The sequence below is a fragment of the Barbus barbus genome (genome assembly GCF_936440315.1).
Source record: "Barbus barbus genome assembly, chromosome: 28".
NCBI lineage: Eukaryota > Metazoa > Chordata > Actinopteri > Cypriniformes > Cyprinidae > Barbus > Barbus barbus.
Genome location: NC_136756.1, coordinates 15,356,039 through 15,378,673, shown reverse-complemented (window position 1 = coordinate 15,378,673; position 22,635 = coordinate 15,356,039). Strand labels below are relative to the sequence as shown.

At 39.4% G+C, this 22,635-nt stretch overlaps 1 protein-coding gene across 1 annotated transcript in view; it reads left to right on the top strand.

The window, feature by feature from the left end:
• ptch1 (patched 1) overlaps positions 1 to 22,635 on the top strand; it is a 62,599-nt gene that overhangs the window by 29,261 nt on the left and 10,703 nt on the right. The window contains exons 13-20 of the mRNA XM_079381854.1: positions 3,042 to 3,160; positions 7,628 to 8,102; positions 8,360 to 8,669; positions 10,595 to 10,737; positions 13,490 to 13,673; positions 16,458 to 16,738; positions 21,852 to 21,989; positions 22,127 to 22,269. Coding sequence (XP_079237980.1) covers positions 3,042 to 3,160; positions 7,628 to 8,102; positions 8,360 to 8,669; positions 10,595 to 10,737; positions 13,490 to 13,673; positions 16,458 to 16,738; positions 21,852 to 21,989; positions 22,127 to 22,269 — 1,793 coding nt within the window. The remainder of the gene's footprint in view (positions 1 to 3,041; positions 3,161 to 7,627; positions 8,103 to 8,359; positions 8,670 to 10,594; positions 10,738 to 13,489; positions 13,674 to 16,457; positions 16,739 to 21,851; positions 21,990 to 22,126; positions 22,270 to 22,635) is intronic.

The window sequence follows — 22,635 nt, the reverse complement described above, 5'->3', positions numbered from 1 at the left end:
GAGATTTTTAGGCAATAATGACTTTCATTTTTGTCTGTGCTCACACAAATCTATTGCAAGGCTGCAGAAGACCTTAGAAAATAAAACACTGAGTCACATAGACCACTTTTGCGACACTTACACCGCGTCATGCGATAAAAGGTACCTTTCCGTGTTAATCTGGGTTTTTATCCTAACTAGCTGCGATGAAGACATGCAAAATTTCTATTTTAGAAACGGTTTCTATTTCTTCGATGTCGTGGCTGGAACAGAAACATACAGACTAAATGAAAGTAGATCTCAGGTGATTATGTGCTTTATTCGAAGTTAAACGTGTCTAATGTGAGTTTGAATATCATATTGTGTGACCTTATAGCCAAATGAAAGCAACAACAGATAGTTTACCTCAGCTTTTGAAAATAAATTAAAGCAAAGATGTAAGCATTAAAACAATGCAAAAGTGTATTCCATAACAAAGATGGTATCAGTCACTCAGTATGTACATTTAATGATGTTAAAAAGGTTTAATATTTATGAATTAGATTATAAACTTATCCATTTTGTTGCGAGTGCAGTGCGCTTCCAGAGAGAGCCCGTCCACGTACGCTTCTGATTGGCTTTGCTATTTCATTGATTCTGTCGTGTCGTGTCTAATGTGGACACCCAATTTGCTTGTCGCTGGAATCTTATCATCCTTTTTTGAAGATTAAAAACTCAGTTTCCCATTGATTGTAATGGCATTTAGATTTTCTACTAAAAAAGTAAGAACATGAGGGTGAATAAATTATGACAAGAGTTTATTTTTGGGTGAACTGTCCCTTTAAATGGTCTGTGAAATCTGAATACCTATGTTTGGACCTGCTTAATCAGCTTAAAGATTTTCTCCATTAGACGCTTGAACACCCCCTCACATGAAACACACACAGACTCAGCACTTGGGCTGCTTAACCCTTGAACTTTAGGTGAAGTAACCTCGCCATCATCCACATAACCTGCACAGCTGCACGGAGATTTACACACTGATGCCTTGTTCTGTTCAACAAACACGTTCACACAAATCTCAGCTTAAACCCTACAGACAACCTCCCCTTTTGCAGGACCCTTTGTTCCTAAAAGCAAAATTGCTTTATATATTTGCAAGTGTAAACTGTCGTGTAGTGTTTGTGTCTGTTCGATGATTGCATATTCTCAGAAGAATGATGTGCGGGATGAGCCTGCCGACCACACGTCTAAACGCGCACACACACTCGTACAGCACTGTAGATCTAGCATTAGGATGTGTGGATTGATGTCTCACATACGTCTGTCAGACACACGCTGATTTTCACCGCAGCGCACTCCAACTGGCACCTGTTCAATGGTGCCTGAAAACACTCATCTTCAAAACCGCTGAGAACTCATGCGCACACACGGACAGCTAAGAGATACTGCTTTTGTAAATGTGTTATTTCCTGCTGTAACCGTCTCTATTTTCAGCTGTAGTGTCCAAATGCGTTTACTTCAGCGTTTGTGTCAAAATATTTACTTCTGATTATGTGTATAAATGTGTGCACTTGAATGTTTGTGTTCAGATAGATTTACTTAAGCTTGTGTCAAATTTTGTGGCTCAGCTTCTCTAATTTGGGGAAAATGCTTCACAATTCCTAAAAATGTTTATTTTTGCCTCCTACTTATTTGACCTAAAATATCAAAGTCAACTTTAAAGTCAAGAAAATAGTCAAAATTGACCAAATTTACTAATATATTCTAATGTTCAAAAGTTTGGGAAAATTAAGATTTAAAAAAAAATTAATTAATACTTTAATTCAGTAAGGATGCAATAATTTGATCGAAACTGACAGTAAATATACTGTTACATATGTATTCTATTTCAAAGAAATTCTGTTGAAATTGCTATTCATCGAAGAATCCTGAAAAAACTCTTTTTTTTTAAATTTTAAACGGTTGTGTTACAAATCTTTTTTAAATTGTAGTGTTACGTTATTAGTGCTCATTATTCCCAAAGGAAAAAAACGATTGTCTTTAGGTTTGATAACATTTATTTTTGTCTAATAACATTACAGAAGTAAATGGGTTGGGATTACCATTTCATGGTGACTCTATTTCTTTGTTTTAATCATGTTTTGTTTCAGTTCTTCTGTCTCTATTTAGCACTGTTTTTTGGCATCTCCCTCTCTTTCAGTCTTTTTATTCTTTGGCAGCATAAAAGCGAGCGCACATGTCAGGCCTAACAAATCTCACTGTAGGATCACTCACGCACATTCTCTCATCTGTTCTCTCTGTTCATCTCATGTGTTGATGGATTTGATGCTGTGTTGTCTAATGCAGTGAAATTCACACATTTTTAAGCATAGATGAAGTGTCCAAATGCTTTTTGGAGTTGCTTTGTATACATGAGTTTCTCTCATTGTGTCAGGCTGAGCTGCTCTCTGGGTGGTCTGGCAGTCTGACAAAACTCCAACCTCCACCCATAAAAAATTGCACCCTAACTAGGGCAGGCATGCTTCAATCTGCCCTCTCCCTCTCTTCCTCGGTTTCTGACTTTCGTTGTCATGTCACTTTTCTTTATCCAGTTGCTCTTCTTACATTAGTTATTCTGTGAGCTTCAGCTGAACGAGTCAGGATTAAAACTTTCAGATCTTGTTTGTTTTTCCACACTGTTAAGGAGCTCTTGGCCTGGTTAAGTCTTTTTTAGTAAACTTTTGATATATCGGCTCTGAAAGAAAGTGGCAGTTTCCCAAGGACAAGAGACCCACGTCTAGCTGAAAGTCTTTTCCCCAGTTCTTCATATGGAAGTGTGTGGATTGAATTATGACTTCAATAGCAATGTGATTTAGAAATTTAGGTGGGCTTCACCCAAACTGAATGAGCCCAAATGAAATTTTCAGGATGGCAAGAGTGTTTTTTTTATTTGTTTGTCATTCATCTCTTATGAATGAAAATTGAATTTGTTGGGATCATTGTGGTTTTGGCATAGACCCTCTGCAGATGTGTGGGTGTCACTGTGTGATTATTTTGTGTGAGTGTGAATATGTGCTTAACATCTTAATTTTCTCTCCCAGGCTGCAGTGGTTGTGGTGTTTAACTTCGCTATGGTGCTGCTCATCTTTCCTGCCATCCTCAGCATGGACCTGTACCGCCGAGAGGACCGCCGCTTCGACATTTTCTGCTGCTTTGTCAGGTAGCACACAAACATTAACCTTGATAAAATTTTGCAAACTTTCCAGGATCTTTGGAAAATGTGGGAAATTTTTCTAAACTTTTGGACAGTTTCCAGAAATATTCTGCCCGTTGGCACCGATAGCCTTGTGAGCAGCGCGCCAACATACTGTGCCGTTGCACTATGGGAATCCCGAATCGAGGAACTTCCCCGATCCCTATCTCCCTCTCCCACTTTGCTTCCTGTCAGTTCTGATCTGTCCTGTCATTATAAAGGCAAAATTGCTATCTTAAAAAATCTTTAAAAAAAAAAAAAGTTCTGCTCCTTTGCAACTCTAAAAATCAAATTATATTTAATACACACTTAGCCTAACTCTACTCAAACATATATAAAATGTTTTGCATTTTTAGAAGAAAAACATCATTTAATTTATTTACGCACCATTTTTAAGTCCTCAAATTTTCTTAGGGGGATGTTTTTGTCCCTTAAAACTGCAGTCCGTAAATTGTTTTTGTTTAAAAATGATCCAAAATCAATATTTGAGCAAGTACATAACCAGCCAGTGTTCAAAACTATTGCCTTACTTTAGCCCGATTCACAACGGTTAGCTTATAATAATGTTTTCTAATTTGAGTGGTACGGGTAGGTTTTCGCGGGAGATTCGAGCATGGCACTGCGTCATTATGTCACGCTTGTAAACATAAAGTAGTAGTTGTTGCTACTAGGCTATCGCACGTGAGGATCCTGCAGGTGACGCATCGTTTTTAGCCTTTTCTCACAGCAGCTAGAATAATTAAATTGATCATTTTGATGGCAGATTGTGATCCAGAAATGATTATGTGTTTATGAAACACATGTGATTGAAATTAAATTATATTCCAGTTTTAAGTATGCTTCGGATTACAGATAGCCTGGGATTACACAAGATTTGTATTTTAAAGAAAACCAGTTCAAAGGGAGCATAATTTGCTTTTTGGGTTAAAAGGATTTCTTAATATGAAATTCAAATGGCATGACAATTAGATTAGACTGTACAGAAATTGAAATCTACACGCTAATACACACTATACTCATAGTAAGGCAATGCTGATGTTGTTAACATTAATCATTTGAGAATGAAGTATAACAATAATAATAATTTGCACTGTTTGATGTGATATGAGTTAAACGATCTTTAGATTAAATCACCATTGGTAGTGCGATTTATGTAATATTTTTTTCCTCAGTTGGGCAGAACAAACGTGGCAGACTTGTTATTTACTTGTTCAAATGACAATATACGGTGAAAATTCTTATTTGGGTCATATATTCCATGACATAGGCTAGAAGCTATGATTGCGAAGTACAGTTAATATCCACACGGTGCATGACTGACTGTTACACATTCACCTCAAAACATTAGATTCATCCATGCTGGAGCCGTGTCGACTCACAACCCACGCAAGCAAGATAATTCCGCAAAAAGCTGCAATTCCAGCTTTTCAAACAGAGAGGGCGACAAAGAGGCAAAAGTTACGGACTGCAGCTTTAAAGGATTAGTTCACTTTTAAAAAAACTTTTGCTGATAATTTACTCACCCCCATGTCATCCAAGATGTCCATGTCTTTCTTTCTTCAGTCGAAAAGAAATTAAGGTTTTTGATGAAAACATTTCTCCATATAATGAACTTCAATGGGGCCCAAACGGTTCAAGGTCAAAATGACAGTTTCAGTGCAGCTTCAAAGGGCTTTAAACGATACCAGACGATGAATAAGGGTCTTATCTAGCGAAATGATCGGTCATTTAAAAAATAAATAAAAAAGTTTAAGTTTTCTAAGCACAAATGCTCGCCTTGCTCTGTTCTGTGATGTGCGTTCGTGACGTCACGTAATACGCAATGACGTTGAAAAGGTCACGGTTGACTTAGGCGGAAGTACAGAGTCAGTGTTTACAAATGTGCGGAAGGAGGACCATATACACATATTCAAATGTCTTTGTGTCAGTTTATCATTTAAAATGCCCATTTCGTGTGCGTATCCTGGGTGTTTTAATATTAAAAAGCCTACTGACTCGGTACTTCCGCCTAAGTCAACCGTGACCTTTTCCACGTAATTGCGTATTACGTGACGTCACGAATTGCGTATTACGTGACATCACAGAACAGAGCAAGGCGAGCATTTGTGCTTATAAAACTTAAACATTTTTATTTATTTTTGAAATGACCGATCGTTTCACTAGATAAGACCCTTATTCATCGTCTGGTATCGTTTAAAGCCCTTTGAAGCTGCACTGAAACTGTCATTTTGACCTTGAACCGTACGGGTCCCATTGAAGTTTATTATATGGAGAAATGTTTTCATCAAAAACCTTAATTTCTTTTCGACTGAAGAAAGAAAGACATGGACATCTTGGATGACATGGGGGTGAGTAAATTATCAGCAAAAGTTTTTTTAAAAGTGAAATAATCCTTTAAGTATAGTAAACAAACAATTAAATACACTTTTCATTTTTTGTCCTACATACTTAAGACAGTTAGTCCTACATACTTTTTTTCAGGATTCTTTGATTATCAAAAGAACAGCATGTGTTTATTTCTATAATCTTTTCTTACATTATATATCTCTTTACTGTTACTTTTGATCAATTTAATGCATTCTTGCTGAAGAAAATGATTAATGTCTTTAAAAACACCAGCAACCATGATCGTATTTTCAATTACCTGTTCTCTGTGAATAACTTTTTTAACTAGCGAGTTTTAAGATGGCTTATTATAATTTTGAAGACATTTTTAAATTTATATAGCGAAACAAGCACAGACATACACACTCACACTGCCATATAACCATCCATCACTTTTTATCTGAGGTCAGGGTGTGATATGGTTTTGTGATATTTCCAAACAAATTAATTCAGATATAATATACACAACAGCCTGTTATGGCATTGAGTGCAGTAACAATTAAGCATCAACCTGCCCTAACATCTATACTTTGTGTGCATTTGTGCGTGTGCTGATGTTTATCTCTGTCTGAGGCCCCGGGCCCTCAAATAAGACATGCCGTTGCCTCTCCTGCGTGCTGCAACATTCTTGGTGTCTGATGAGGAGAGAGAGAAAGCAAGTGGGCTATAGGCACATACTTTACCTTCTTAGTCATGCCCCCAAACTCCTGCAGGAAATTAAACCTGATGCCTTAACTTTAACCATGGTTGAAACACTTGCTTTCAAGTCACTGACACTCACTCGCCTCTCGGCTTCAACTGCTCTTGACTGGAGAGCTGATTGCGGTTGTATTTGCATGAGCACTCAAGAGTAACAAGTCGCCACATCTAAAGGTCGTTTACAAGCTCATTCGCTAACTCTCTATCCATATAGAAAATCATGGAAAAGAGACAAAACAAAATGTAGTTAGCAGCCTACATTTACTAAGGCAGCATACTAACCATCATTGACCCTAAGCCACAAATGTCGCCCCGCACAGGAAACTCAATTTTCATTTTATTTCAGTAGAGTTTTGTTAGCATGTTGCTAAGGTAACAGCGTGACAATCTAATAATAATAAAAATACAGAACACACACAGATGTTGGGGAAAATAATCAGTTTTTATTCACTTTCTTTTACCTCGTTCAAAATCCTGTATTCTATTTTTCTAATGCTGCATCCAAATTTGAATACTATCCATAGTGTGTTGGCAAAGAATTCAGTTTAGCAAACTACAAACACGAATAAAAGGAACTACAAATATGGCAGATGTGCTAGGTGGATGCTTAAGTAGTGAGATTTGGATAAAAGGGGTTTGAATTGTATGTAACCTGATAAAATTACATTTCATCTGCAACAACATTGTAAATTTTAATAATAAAGATAAATTAGTCCAGTAAATTTTAAATGCTTTATTATGCAAAAACATGAGGAGAGTTCTTTGTTAGAATGACCCACAACTTGTAGATCAATGTGCTTCTTCGATTCTCTCCAATATGGTAGGATGAATTCTTGAGGGGTCTAAATTAAATAAACTGAAATATGCAGTGTATATGAAAACATTAACAGGCCAGTTAGTGACAATAGAATGCATGTTAATTGTTAAAGATGCAATTATGACATGATAGTATATCTTCTTTAGCACTTAAACGTATCTACTTTTTTCACATAAAAAGTACTTTTTTGTGTATAGTGTAAGTAGGTGAATTGGGACGCCACACAACTGACTGTGTCACATGCATTATGGGGTTGGATTGTCTCTTAAGGATACATATGATGCTTAAAATTTGTCCTAATCGAAGCATCTTACAAGAAACGATTCTTAAGATCCCTACTTTTTGAAACATCTTTTATAGTAAACATTAGTTTATACATGCCTAGTCTATACAACTTTTTCCCAGCTCTTCTGTATCATTTCCCGTTGTTGTGATATAAATCGATATTGCAGGAAATTCCACACATAATCGACTATTACATGGTGCTTTTGTGTTGCTCAAATGCTCTTTGTTTTTCTCTTGCTTTCCTTTAGTCCTTGCGCTAACCGGGTGATCCAGTTGGAGCCGCAGGCGGCGTACGCTGACTCCTCTGCTGAATCCAGCCGCTACAGCCCTCCGCCCTCCTACAGCAGCCACAGCTTCGCCCAGCACACCCAAATCACCATGCAGTCCACCGTACAGCTGCGCACAGAGTACGACCCCAGAACACAGGCCTACTACACCACAGCCGAGCCCCATTCTCACATCTCCGTTCAACCCTACGCCCCCAATCCTAATCCCAATCCCAACCACAACAACAACCGCAACAACAGCAGCGGTGCAGGGCCAGGACCGGCTTCTGATACAGCATCCTCCCAGAGTCCCGACGGTGCGAGCTCCACACGAGACTTGCTATCTCAATTTGGGGAGTCGAATTTACGATGTCTGGAGCCGCCGTGTTCACGATGGACGTTTGCATCGTTCGCTGAGAAGCATTATGCACCGTTTCTGCTGCAGCCGACAACAAAGGTGAGGATAAAATGTTGTGCACATTGTCCTATTGGAAGTGGGATTACGGATGCCAGCGATGAGCTAATATCCTGGCGTTGAATGAGCAACAGTGTATCTTGTGTTGTATAAGTGTTATTTTGTGAGTCAAGGCCTTCTGAAAACCACAAACACCTCAAACAGGGCAGAACTTCGTCATAAGACACTAAAACAGCAGTAGTTTCAGATGTAGCCAAACCCTGACTCATATCTGACTTTTTGTATGTATTTCCTATCAGGTGGTGGTGATTTTTCTCTTCTTGGCACTGCTCGGGGTCAGTCTGTATGGCACCACCCGTGTCCGGGACGGTTTAGAGCTGACTGACATTGTGCCACGAGAGACAGGCGAATACGACTTCATTCGTGCCCAGTTCCGCTACTTTTCCTTCTATAACATGTACGTGGTGACCCAGAAGGCTGACTACGCACAGATTCAGCCTCAGCTCTATGAGCTGCACCAACACTTCGGCACTGTGAAGTACGTCCTGCGGGAGGAGAACGGCCAGCTCCCACACATGTGGCTGCATTACTTCAGAGACTGGCTGCAAGGTAATACACTCAGATGTGTAATCGATTTTGTCTTGCGTAAGAGACTATTAGTGGAGGTCAAACCCAAACCTTTAAAAATTAAATGAATTTTCTGTCATTAATTACTCACCCTCATGTCGTTCCAAACCCGTAAGACCTTCGTTCATCTTTGGAACATAAATTAAGATTTTTATTGTCATAGCTTCATAAAATTAAGGTTGAACCACTGATGTCACATGGACTATTTTAACAATGTCCTTACAACCTTTCTGGGCCTTGAACATGTCAGTTGCGTTGCTGTCTATTGAGAGTCAGAAAGCTGTCAGATTTCATCAAAAATATCTTAATTTGTGTTCTGAAGAAGAACAAAGGTCTTGCGGGTTTGGAATGATTTACCTGAGTAATTAATGACAGAATTTTCATTTTGGGGTGAATTATTCCTTTAACTAAACTGTCTGGTCATATTGATTATAGCTAATTCTGACCAATAACTGTCTGTTTAGACAGGAAGGGATCACCTGACTTGCAAGAAAGGGACCAACATAAACATATGCTTTTCTTTTGTTTGTTTTATACATAAATGTTTTTGAAAATGTTTTTATTAAGCAACGATGCATTAAATTGTCCAAAAGTGACTGCTCAGACATTTATATTACAAATAAAGGATGTTCTTTTGAACTTTCAAACAATCCTGAAAGAAATGGATCGTGGTTTCCACAAAAATATTAAACAGCACAGTTGTTTTTTTAACATTGATAATTAGAAGAAATAGCATCAAGTCAGCATTGTAGAATGATTTATGAAAACTAAAAATCTAGCTTTGCCATCACAGGAGTAAATTACATTTTAAAATATATTAAATTGTATTTAAACAGTTACTGTAAATTATAATATTTCATTACATTATGGTTTTACTGTAAATAAATTTAAATAAATCATAAAAAAGTTCAATAAGTGACTTTCTTCAAAAACATGGAAAAAATCCCAACATTTCATTTGCCAATTTACAATTAAACTTTGTCCAAAAACATTTGAGTTTTGCAAAATGCTTCATTTTTACAGACTCTATTGATTTCCAGACAGTGCCTCGCTTCATTGGAGATGAGATTTACATAAATTTTACCAACGTCAGATCATCTGTTTCTCACAAACATCAATCCTCCAAATCTGTAACACATTCAATGTTTTAAAAAGGATTATGATCCGAGAGTGAGATTTAAATGGAGAGATTAAAACCAGAGAGTGAAAATGGGGGGGGGGGGTAAGAAACAGTGTGGGGACAAAAAAATGCAGTTGAGGTGAGAGTGAAAAAAAACAAGTAGATTGGGAGATATAGGGCATGTCCCTGCAACATCTTTTTCCTTGTGGCCTCTTCTACAGTGGCTTCTTTCGGAATGCTGTATCTAATCCCGGGCGGGCCATATTCAAAAGCAAACCTTGTTTTGCCCACTTTCTCTCTTTAGAAAGGCATACCTGTCTCCAAACGGCTTCTGTCCAGACGGAGTTTGGGTGGCATGTACAGACTTGCTTTGTCGGCCAAACAGAACCTCAAACATCATTGGCGTTTTCCAATGACTTTCTTTTGTTTAATCTTTTCAGCACTCTCATTGGACCACACGTTTTCCTTTTTCGGTGCAGGGGCAACATCTCTATGTGTGCGTTCACTTTGTGTATGTATGTGTGTATAGGCTTTAGTAGAGGCTGTTCCAGAGAGGGTGGAGAGAGCTGTCTTTAATATTGTGGTTTGAAATGGCTCGACAAATTGGTCACAGACAGTGAAGCAAGGGAGAGAGAAAGCAATGTGCCCCAGAAACGGACCACTGGTGTTGAGGAGAGAGGGGGGAGAGAGAGAGATAGAGTTGAGGGATGACTGAGAGGAAAGGTTAACATGGTTTATGTATAACCTTTTGAACAAGGTACTCAAAATAATGTGTGTATCCCGGCAGGTCTGCAGGAGGCATTCGATAAGGACTGGCAGGCTGGTAGGATCATTCAGGGGAACTACAGGAATGGCTCTGATGATGGAGTCCTGGCCTACAAACTCCTGGTGCAGACCGGCCGCAGAGACAAGCCAGTCAACATGAACCTGGTAAGAAACTAAATAGACTTGAGTCCACCTCACTTGAGGAGGATCAGGTATAATTCAATGAAAGCCCAGTTTTCATGGATTTAATCCCATGATTCTCAGTGAAAGGAGATTGAGCGAGTCTCCGTAAATTGTATAGAAAAAATCTCACCTGTATCCACACTATTTTATTTTATTTTTGTGTTTTCCATGACCACTATATATCCTACTTATTTTTACTTAGTAATATTACATATAATATTTATAATTTTTGTTTAATATAAGATTGATATATTTTTTAATTAATGTCTTTTTTATATGTATTATGAAATTGTTGATAATAATAATATTAATTATTATTGTGTGATAGTTCATTTATATTTATTAATATTTATATATTTTTTTAATTAATGTCATTTTAAATATATTATTAAATTTGAGATGATGATAATAATAATTACTTAATTATTATTGTGTAATATTATTCCATCAATATTTATTATTATCGATGTTATATTAATTTGATTATTATTATACGATGCAATATTAATATTAATATGAAGGTACAATTAAACAACTGCCATCCCTATCCCTCTTTTTCTAAATATATTAACACATTAAATTAGCCTGGCTTTTCTGCTTCTCCCTGGTTGACATGAACAGCATGTTTATGTGAATCTATGATGACAAAGGGGTGCTTGGGTAGATATGCGTTTAGCATCAGTGTCTGGGTTTATAACCACGCTTAGGAACCACACCTGGCTTTTGAATGTTCGTCTATGTCTGTCCACATTCTCTCTCTCTCTCTTTCTGCCTCTGATTGCTTTACCAAACACAGGAATTTAAAGCTCTCGATGGGGCTGCAACTTGCCTCTGAAAAAGCAATTAAGTCTTCATCTAAACCATTTGTTCCACTTTCTTGCTGCAGGCCTAAAGCTCGGCCTATGCAACCTTTTCAGGACTCCTTCAGAGGGGCCTTGTCAAGAAGAAACCCCTGCGCGCACACACACACACACAGTCACACCGGCAAAAAATATAACAGGTTAACACATTAACAGTTTCCAGTTGCTACCCAGCATGAAATGTCAGGCAAGAGGAGAGCAAAAATATGAAAAATACAAAGCATACCACATGCCAGAGGGGCTGAATGGTGGGGATAAGTGGAGCAGACGGCTGCGAGTGTGTGTGTGTGTGTGTGTGAGAGTGTGTCGTCTTGTCGGGTAATTGGCAATGCACACACAAGGCCAGAAATGATTTGCATTTTTGTTGTTTTCAAGTGGTCATTATTGTGCTGAACCATTGCCAGTTGAATGGGAAAGAAAAGCCAGCCGATCTTTGTTGGTGTGCGGCCCCGTGATGTCATTTCCTCTGCCTGTGAGGGAAGAGGGGCGGCAGTGGGCCAGGAGGCCGCCAGCTTCGCACTGTGTTCTTCCCGTGACAGCTTGAAGACATACAGTTGTTGCGCATCCTGCTGCTTAATGCAATCCAGATCTTTTTCTCTCCCGCCTCTCTCGCTTATTCCCTTCTCTTGGAACTGCTGCCATGTCCCCTTTCAGTGGATACAGAGGCGGGAATCACAAGCTGACTCTCTCATTCTGGTCACCATAAAAGTCATACTGTTATTCCTTAAGGACTTTCATTTTTCCCTCATCTGATAATAAAATTATTATTTATTATTATTGAAATATATTACATAGAAAATGAGAAGAGTTCAATTCTTCTTATTTATTCTTTATCTTGCTTTCATTTTCTTATTAAATTAAAAACTAATACAGTTCAGTGTCTCAGGATATTTTCCTATAATTAATCTAATAATTGTATGTATTTTTAATTTATATTAATCAATTGAAATTAAATACCTTAACACCTCAGAATTTTTTATCATCCGGTTTTTTTTTTTTAAACAGTGCAGATAAAATTCTTATTTTTTAGTCCGTACCTAATCATTTTTTATTTATTTTTTTATTGAAAATCAGTAGTTTAACATCCCATGATTTTCTCATCTTGTTTTTTCAGTATTACATTGAAACCATAGAGTTAAATAATTTTCCCCCCTCACCTATTTATTTAATTATTTATTTTCAATTAAAATCAGTATAGTTTAGCATCTCAGGATATTTTTTTTTCTTTTAAACAATTTTTTTCAAATGTTGAGTGGGATTTTAAGTCATTGTACTATCAAAAACCCTGTTTTGCCTTCACGGCAGGAGCCGTCTGTGGCGCCGAGCATTGTGGGTATCTATAGGGGTCAGGAGAAGCAAGTGTTTGCAACATTTGTACAGATGTTGTGTTATTTTTATAGCTCTCCTCCATTTGCTGGGTGGCATTTCCTCCAGTGTTAACAGCAAGGTTAACTGCACACAGACGTGCTCAGGGACTCCGGCCAATTTTTTTATTGTTACACTAACTCAAGCAATATTTCTCTCACTCGCTCTCATTTCTACCACCCCCCGCCCCCACACACACACACACACCCCCACACCCACACTACTACACACTGACCCCCAACTCCTGACTGGGAGACTGTAGATTTATTTTCTCGAGAAGCATGTATGGCATTGAGTGTGATGCCGTGATGACTTTGCCTTCACAGGAGGTAGCTAGCTAAGCGCTAGGCGAGAAGTGAAGCGTTTAGACATCACTGCAGCGCTGGTGGGCATCCACAATACTCGCTTATATAGTACATACATTGGTGTACTTATTTAAGAACTTAATATTAGTAAACAAACCGTGTTGTTTGAGCAGTTTCTAATTTACATTTTCTTTTCATCACCAGCTAACTAGACAGCGTTTGGTGAGCGCCGATGGAATCATCAACCCAAATGCCTTTCACATTTATTTAACTGCCTGGGTGAGCAATGACCCAGTGGCCTACGCTGCATCCCAGGCCAGCATCCGTCCGCACCCTCCTGAGTGGCTCCATGACAGGACAGACTCCATTCCTGTCAGCAGACTCAACAGTGAGTACTTTCTGGTTCATTTATCACCAAGTCCTCAGTGTAATATGCTACATTTTTGATTGTATCCTGTTATCTTTAGCTCCTATGCTTTGTGAGCACATCAGCTTCATCCCAAATAACAGCAGGAGGCATTAATGCATTAATTGGTTTGGTTATGCTTAGTTTGCATTGGTGGATTGGAAATTAAACAACCTAAACCTGTGAATAAACTTGCTATAATTCCCAAAATTTAGGCCTAATTATTTTTATTTTTGTGCATTAAGCAATGACATCAACATGTAATAGCATTTACAAAGCATTTTACTTCTGTAATGTTACATACTTCAAAGTGAATCAGAATATTAAATAATAAAATATAGGAGAGATTTATCTTATTTTACGGACACACTTTATTTTAAGGTCCAATTCTCGCTATTAACAAGGTACTTGTTAAGTTTAGGTATTGGTAGGATTAGGGATGTGGAATATGGTCATGCAGAATATGTGCTTTAGAAGTACTAATAAACAGCCAATATGTTAATAATAGGCATGCTAATAAGCAACTAGTTAATTGTGAGAATTGGTCCCTATACTAAAGTGTTACTTATTTTACCAAGTAAGAGGATTTGATGACATCAACCATTTTTTTATCTATTTTATTTTGTTTTATTTTAATGCATTAATGCTTTGTTTATATTTGTATGTTTATGTTGCTTTATTGTTGTTTATAAATATTTTATACTATTTTTATATTATAAATAAATATAAAATAATTAATCTGTCATGTAATGCAATAATCATGTTTAAAATAAACAAATAAATACATTTTATACACTTGGAATTATTTATGATTAACTGTGAAAGACTATTAGAATTCTGTTAACATTCTTAATAAGAAGTTTGACATTTGGCTGATAGTAGTCAACTGAGCTTTTCTAAAACTGAATGACTTGTGTGTCATTTGCTAAGTTCAGACAGCGAAAGCAGGTTTATTCAATTTGTAGTCGTATTTTTTTAAGTTAACAGCGACACCGGGCTGCGTGAGCTTGTGTATATTGTGTGTGTGCAGTACACAGTGGGTGCTCGGGAGAAATGTGACTGGATAACAAGCTGAAACGGCCTCTCAGACTCTGAGCCCCCGCAGCAGGCTGGCAGACGTCCAACTCCCGTCCTGATGAAAATTTATAGTGGAGATTATAACGGGGCAAAAGCATGTTTAGCAAGTGGTCCTGCCTGACCCCTTCAGGCACTGGAACACACACTCAGATATTCCCTCCCTTCCACCCACACGCCCTTTACAGGCGCTCTCACACACACCTCCGGAGCGCTAGTCATTCTGGGTCACATTCTTCTGATTTTATTTGTGGTTTTAAGACTGCCGCTTATCCAAGTCCAGTAGCCGGTGTGATGAGTCATTCCAGGCCTGCTGCTGAAAGCCCTGCAGTGCACACGAGCTTTGATGACAGGTGATAACTGTCAGCATGAATTTGGCAATGCTCAAATGTTTGATGGTCGTCCGTGTGTGTTCGTTCCCAAGAAGAGCAGGGGGATATTTCAGCGCAGATTTTTGACAGCATAATTACAGCAGATCACAGTCAGGATTGACACTCGGCTGCATGTCGAGATTTGATAGCTGGTAATTTAGCCCCCTTTCCATCCTGGGGTGGTAAAGAAATCAACATGTTTAATAAGTGCAGTCTGTCACCTTGAGAACGCTAGATATCCTTTATGCTAACTATGACTTGTTAAGAGTGAGAGAAAATGCACTGTAAAAAAATAAATGTAATTTTAATGATAAAAGATAAAAAATGCAATGGCAAAAAACATAGCATACAACCATTGTGTTTTAAAAGTACAAAGCGGATTGTATTAATTTAATAGGTTGCTTTAACATATATGTGTATGTAAGCGTGTGTATATGTATATGGCTGCCCCTAATAGTCGACTAACCAAAATTTTATTAGTTGCATATAAATACATAAAAATCCACATTGGCAAATCATGCAGATGGTTAACGCCTGGTCTATGTGGTAATACAGTAGGCAACATTGGGCAGGACATCCAAACGCTTCGCCTATCATTCGTCGACCTCAAATATGGCTTATCATCTGAAATAGGCTATGTATCTTCAATCTAATGTTTGAACATCTAATGTTGATCTAATGTAGAACATCAATCTAATGTTAACGTGGAAAAATATGCGCTATTCAAGTGTCTGTGTGGAAGTTGAACAGTAGCGCTCACTGCAGGACACATAAACCAATTCAAATGAAAAACAAATATTATCAGATTATGTAATCAGTATTTAACCTGCAGACAGACACATCCACTACTGCAAAAATGATAAGTCAGTGTCACCGACTTCATTTCTTAAACCCAAAAACAATTAAAGCACTAGTTTATCAATAAATTATTAAAATGTTAATGCAGCCTCCTTACTGTTTTTCCCTGACACATTCATAATCATTAATTCTTCTGTCGCTGTGCTGTGGCAAGCTTATGCGTGCGCTTGAGGGCATAGGCTTTGTAAGCAATTAAAGGCTCATTTTTACAATTGAAATAGTTTATTAATAAATGTGCGATTAGTCGACTAATGCTTCAAATGAACGACTTATAGTCGACCAAATAATTTTTAGTCGTGGGCAGCCCTAATAAGATAATGCGGCAAAGTTCCAGCAACTACAACTCCTGTTTTTTTTTAACGTAATTTTCACAGATGTTTACAGGATGTGGCTTGTTGTAAAAGTGAAATTTACATTACAATTATCTCACTTCTATGGCCATCTTTGCATTTATCTTCTGCAGTTCCTGCCGCTGAGCCCATCGAATATGCACAGTTTCCCTTCTACCTCAACGGGCTTCGCGAGACGCCACAATTCGTGGAGGCCATCGAGAGCGTCCGCTCCATCTGCAGCAACTACAGCCGTCAGGGCCTGCCCAGCTACCCCAACGGCTACCCCTTCCTCTTCTGGGAGCAGTATGTAGGCCTGCGCCACTGGCTCCTGCTGTCCATCAGCGTCGTGCTGGCCTGCACCTTCCTGGTGTGCGCCGTCTTCCTGCTCAACCCCTGGACTGCCGGAATCATAGTGAGTTTCTCCTGAAGTTGTGTCAGGGTTTTGTTTAAACGTACATCCATCACAGATTTGACTCTATCTGTAAATGTACATTCAAAGCCTGTACAAACCAAGAATTTTTGGCATGAAACAGAACATTTCTGTGAACTCCTTTATGCTCTTAAATATCCAATGCAATTATCTGTTATTTTTTAGTTGGAGGCTAGGTCAATATTTTTTAAATTGTTTGCATACCGAATTCTTTTTTTTCCCATGATTATTTGTCATCAGACTAAGTGCAAGCTGTTTTGGCATTTATTTGCATTGGACTTGATGTGAACAGGCCTTCGGTGGATGGATGGATGGATGAATGAATGAATGAATGCCTTTTATTGTCATTGCACACACATACAATATGCATTTATATACATGTGCGATGAGATTTAGAGCATCTCCCTACTCAGTGCAAACATGTAAAGATATATTTACAATACAAAAAACAATAAATAAGTTCAGTGAATAACTAAGGATAACAATAAATAGTGGTGCAAATAAGGGATGAGAAGGGTATAGAATGAGGTGGAGGTAGACAGCTCTATGGTAGAACGAGAGATATTTACAGATGGTATTCCACAGCAATTTTGAAGAGTTGTTACACTTTGATTAATATAGACAGGGTGAATATTCACATTCAACTGTCAAAGTATTGCACATTGAAAGAAAAATAAATAAATAAATAAATGATATTGCACAATGAAAAATGTATATAGCATAAAGTCCAATGTAATTTAAATCAGTCCATGTGTGTGCGAGTATGGAGTCAATGCATCTGTGAATTAAGGATGGTAATAGCTTTTGGAAAAAAGCTGTTCTTAAATCTATTTGTCCTCGTTCTGATGCACCTGTAGCGCCTTCCTGAGGGCAACAGGTTGAACAGATCGGAAGCAGGATGGTAGCTGTCCTTAATGATATTCTCAGCTCTGCTAAGACAGCGAGAGGTGTAAATATCCAGCAGGGAGGAGAGAGGACAGCCGATGATCTTTTGAGCTGCTTTGACTACCCTCTGAAGCCTCTCTCTGTCTGCCATGGTGCAGCTACCGTACCATACCGTGATGCAATATGACAGTAAACTCTCAATGGACGCGCGGTAAAAGGTCAATAACAGGCTGGGGTCCAGGTTGTGCTTCCTGAGAACTCTCAGGAAGTGCAATCTCTGCTGGGCCCTCTTAATGATTGCTGTGATATTCACTGTCCATGAGATGTCATCTGAGATAAGGATGCCGAGAAACCGGAAAGTATGGACCCTCTCCACACACTCGCCATTCATGTAGAGTGGGGCTAAGTCGGTGCTGTGCCTCCTGAAGTCAACAATGAGCTCTTTGGTTTTCTTGATGTTCAGAGCTAGGTGATTCTCTGAGCACCAGGTTGCCAGCTTCAGGACCTCCTCCCTGTATGCTGTTTCATCACCCCTTGAAACGAGTCCGACCACTGTGGTGTCATCGGCAAACTTCACAATGAGGTTGCTGTCATAGGACGGAGTACAGTCATGGGTGTAAAGACAGTACAGGAGGGGGCTCAGCACACAGCCCTGTGGGGAACCGATGCTCAGCATACGGGTGGATGACATATGTGGGCCAAGTCTCACAGACTGAGGCCGGTTAGTGAGGAAGTCTTTAATCCAGGCACATGTGAGAGAGGGGAGGCCAAGAATATCCAGTTTACTGATGAGTATGTCGGGAATGATTGTATTAAAAGCTGAGCTGTAGTCCACGAAGAGCATCCGAACATAGCTCTGCCGATGCTCCAGGTGGCCCAACACAGCATGGAGGGCTAAGGCGATGGCATCCTCTGTGGACCTGTTCGTACGATATGCAAACTGATGGGGGTCGAAGTCTGGAGGTAGGTAGTCCTTGATATAACAAAGAACCAGTCTCTCAAAGCACTTCATGATCACTGGAGTGAGGGCCACAGGACGATAATCGTTCAGGCTGGTAATGGGAGACTTCTTCGGTACTGGGATGATTGTGGCAGATTTTAGACAAGATGGGATAACTGCCTGAGCTAAGGAGAGGTTAAAGATTACAGTGAAAATAGGGGCAAGCTGAGGGGCACATGCCCTTAGCACCTTACCAGGTACTCCGTCCGGGCCAGCTGCTTTTCTGGGGTTCACTGCTAGGAGCACCCGTCTGACATCTTGCTCCGTAACAGTGAGTGGAGTGGAACAGGAACCAGATAGGGGTGGGGGTGGGAGCAGGGCTGAAGCAGAAGAGTGCTGCTGTTGTTCCATCCCAAAGCGGGCAAAGAAGCTATTTAGCTCCTCTGCTAGCGGCGCACTCATGTCCCCCGCTGTCACATCCCAGTTTCTGTGATTAGTGATGTCACGAATGCCCTGCCACACCTCTCGTGTATTATTGCTGGACAAATGGGACTCTAATCTCCTCTTATAGTCTGTCTTGGCTTTTTTAATTCCTTTTTTCAAGTTGGCTCGGGCAGCACTGTACAGTGCTCTGTCGCCTGACCTGAAGGCAGCATCGCGGGCTTTGAGGAGTCTGCGGACCTGGCTGGTCATCCAGGGTTTCTGATTTGGGAAAACCCGGATGTTTTTGTCTACAGTCACATTCCCAATACAGAACTTGATGTAGTCTAACACCACTTCTGTGAATGTTTCCAGCTCCTGGTGTTCAAACATGTCCCAGTCTGTCTGTTCGAAGCAATCCTGCAGTTTGAAGAGTGCATTGTCAGGCCAGATCGTTACAGATTTTATAGTGGGCCTGGTGCTGCGAATAAGGGGAGTATAGGCTGGGGAGAGCAAGAGGGAAAGATGGTCTGACTGGCCAAGGTGAGGGAGGGGTATGGCTCTGTACGCGTGCTTGATGTTGGAATAAACATGATCCAGAGTGTTCTCTCCTCTGGTCGAACACTTCACATGCTGATAAAATTTCGGGAGTACAGATTTCAGATTGGCCTTATTAAAGTCTCCTGCAATTATATGAACACCATCAGGATAAGCCCCCTGCTGTTCATTCATGGTGTTCAGCAGGAGAGAGAGAGCACTGTTTACGTTGGCGTCGGGCGAGATGTACACAGCCGTAACGATCACCACTGTTAGTTCTCTTGGTAGAAAAAAAGGCCGGCATCTTACAGACATGTACTCAAGGCCCGGGGAACAGTGTTTATCGATGATTGTCCCGTTGTTACACCAGTTGTCATGTACATAAACACAAAGCCCCCCTCCTCTACTTTTACCCGAGTCTTTTGTTCTGTCCCAGCGTAGCAAAGTGCGACCTGCTAGCTGCATGCTAGCGTCAGGTATATCCAGGTGTAGCCAGGTTTCTGTTATGATCAATAAGCAGCAGTCTCGAACATAACAATTTCCAGCGAGTTGTAATTCTAGATAATCCATTTTATTTACCAGGGATCTGGCGTTAGCGAGATACAGACTCGGCAGAGGTGGCTTGTGCGGTTGTTTCCTTAGCCTTAGCATAACACCAGACCTGCAGCCTCTTCTTTGCTTCCTCTCCCTCCTCCGTCTGCGCCGCCTTCTAGAGCCGACACCAATCCACGGAGAACCCGCTGGTCTCGCTATCTCATCGGGGATATTTTGTGCGTGAAGAAAAACCCTGGATGTCGGTGTCTGATGTAGTTTTTCCGATATCTATGAGATCCTGACGAGTGTAGTGTGCATTCGCATAACCAGTCGTGCACAAACAAACAACAAAGACATAGAAAAACAAAAATAAAGAGCACCAAAAAGGAGAGCCGTGAGCCGCTGCAACCGACCATCGCGCCGCCATTACAAAAATCTGCTCTATTGCGAAAATTGATGGAAATTGATGGATGGATACCTATATCTATAGAACCTTTTGAAAAAATATTTTAAAATATATATATTTTAAGAAGATTTTTTTCTGTTATTCAACAATACATGCATCAGATGATTAAATATAATGCAGATAATTTGCAAAATCTTCATATTCCTACTCCTTCACTTAAATTTATCTATTTTCTCATAGTAAAAAAGGAATTGTGACTTAAATTTTTGCAAATTTTTGAATCACATTTGCAACTATATTTCTAAATTGCAACTATTTCTCATAACTGTGCATCATAATATGTACATTAAATATATTTTATATTTCACAGATGCACCTATTTTCTAATAATTGTGCTTTTACAACTTACTATTGCACATATTTCTCTCAGTTGTGACTGTCTACAAATTGTTTTTCATTATATCATCACAAACTTTCTAGCAATAACCTTTTTGTTTACTCTGAGGTGAAAACAAGCTTACTAATTAAAAGTGTACCATTTGGAGCAAGACAGGGGAGGGCAGGCAGGAATAGCTCAAGAGAAGCTGTGTTTTTACAGCCCTGTGCTTTGTGTTTATCTTATACTGTGAGAGCCAGTTTGTTTAGTCTACGTGAGGCTTTTTGAGACATTTCTTTAAAATAAATGGGGAAATGAGGGGTTACCACAGCAACTATATCACTCCACATATAAAGCAGACCTGCTGTTCCAGCTGAAATGTATGCGTATGTATCATTTATATCATTCATGAGGCCTAACATTCTTTCCCACACTGTGTCTCTGCTTTTCAATGTTCTCTGTTTTATTAGGGGCAGTGTTTAAGCCATATGACTGCTCTAACTCTGACTGACAGGATAGCAGTTTCATCCTTTTGCTTTACTGGACACTTGAAAGGGAAAATTATAGCCCTGCTTCAGCTTTTACCATTGTGCTTTTGTCTCAGACCACCAGCGGCCCCTTTAAACGCCATACGTCCCCACTTCCGCCGTGCTCGACCCCCCTTTCATTTGCCAGGCCTCCCAGCCCCTAAACTCCCCTCTGTTGGCCCTCTTTCTGTCCTCTTCATCCCTCCTCAAAGGCAGCTGGGCCCCCCAGTAACCCAAGACTCATCAGCTGATTTTGGCATTTGCTTAACCAGTTCGTAGCTTGAGTTCAGCTCCATGTGAAAGCGTTGCAAACGGGCCCTTCTGAGAAGCAGATATTTTCCCACATTCCACAGCACTTTATCTTAGCTAACCCGAGCCGTACTTTACTTTAATCTATGTAAAGTACAGCTCCTCGTGTTTTAGGAAAGAACTAAGATGATGGATATATGTTTGCCGGTCCTCTCTCACAGGTCTTGGTGCTGTCTTTGATGACGGTGGAGCTGTTTGGCATGATGGGATTGATCGGCATCAAGCTCAGCGCTGTCCCTGTCGTCATCCTTATCGCTTCCGTTGGCATTGGTGTGGAGTTCACCGTCCACGTGGCACTGGTGAGTTCATATACTAGTCTAAATTTATCTTACAACTGTGATTATATGTAGCTAGTTCACTCAATGTGATGATTATTGGATGTGTTTATTGGTCTGAGTGATTCATATTGATCATATTTGTTGTGTTTTCCTCCCAGGCGTTCCTCACAGCCATCGGGGACAGGAACAAGCGAGCCATTCTAGCACTTGAGCACATGTTCGCCCCAGTACTGGACGGAGCGTTTTCCACCCTGCTAGGAGTCTTGATGCTGGCGGGGTCAGAGTTTGACTTCATAGTCAGGTAAAGACAGCAGACTTGTATTTTGAATCAATTTCTGCTGCAGAGATTGTGGTGCATTGTACTTTAAGATGGGGACACTTTCTATATACAGTTTTCTCTCTTATGAGTTAATGCTTCTCAAATATGGTTTTATTTTCTAACAATGTTAGTACACAATAGCTGATCTTACAGAATATTTGTCCTCAATATTGTTTCCTTTTCATATTTACACACCATATATATATATATATATATATATATATATATATATATATATATATATATATATATATATATATATATATATGTATGTATGTGTGTGTGTATAAATTGTTGTTTAATTTATATATACAATATAATTCAATATTTTATGAAAACAGGGCTAAT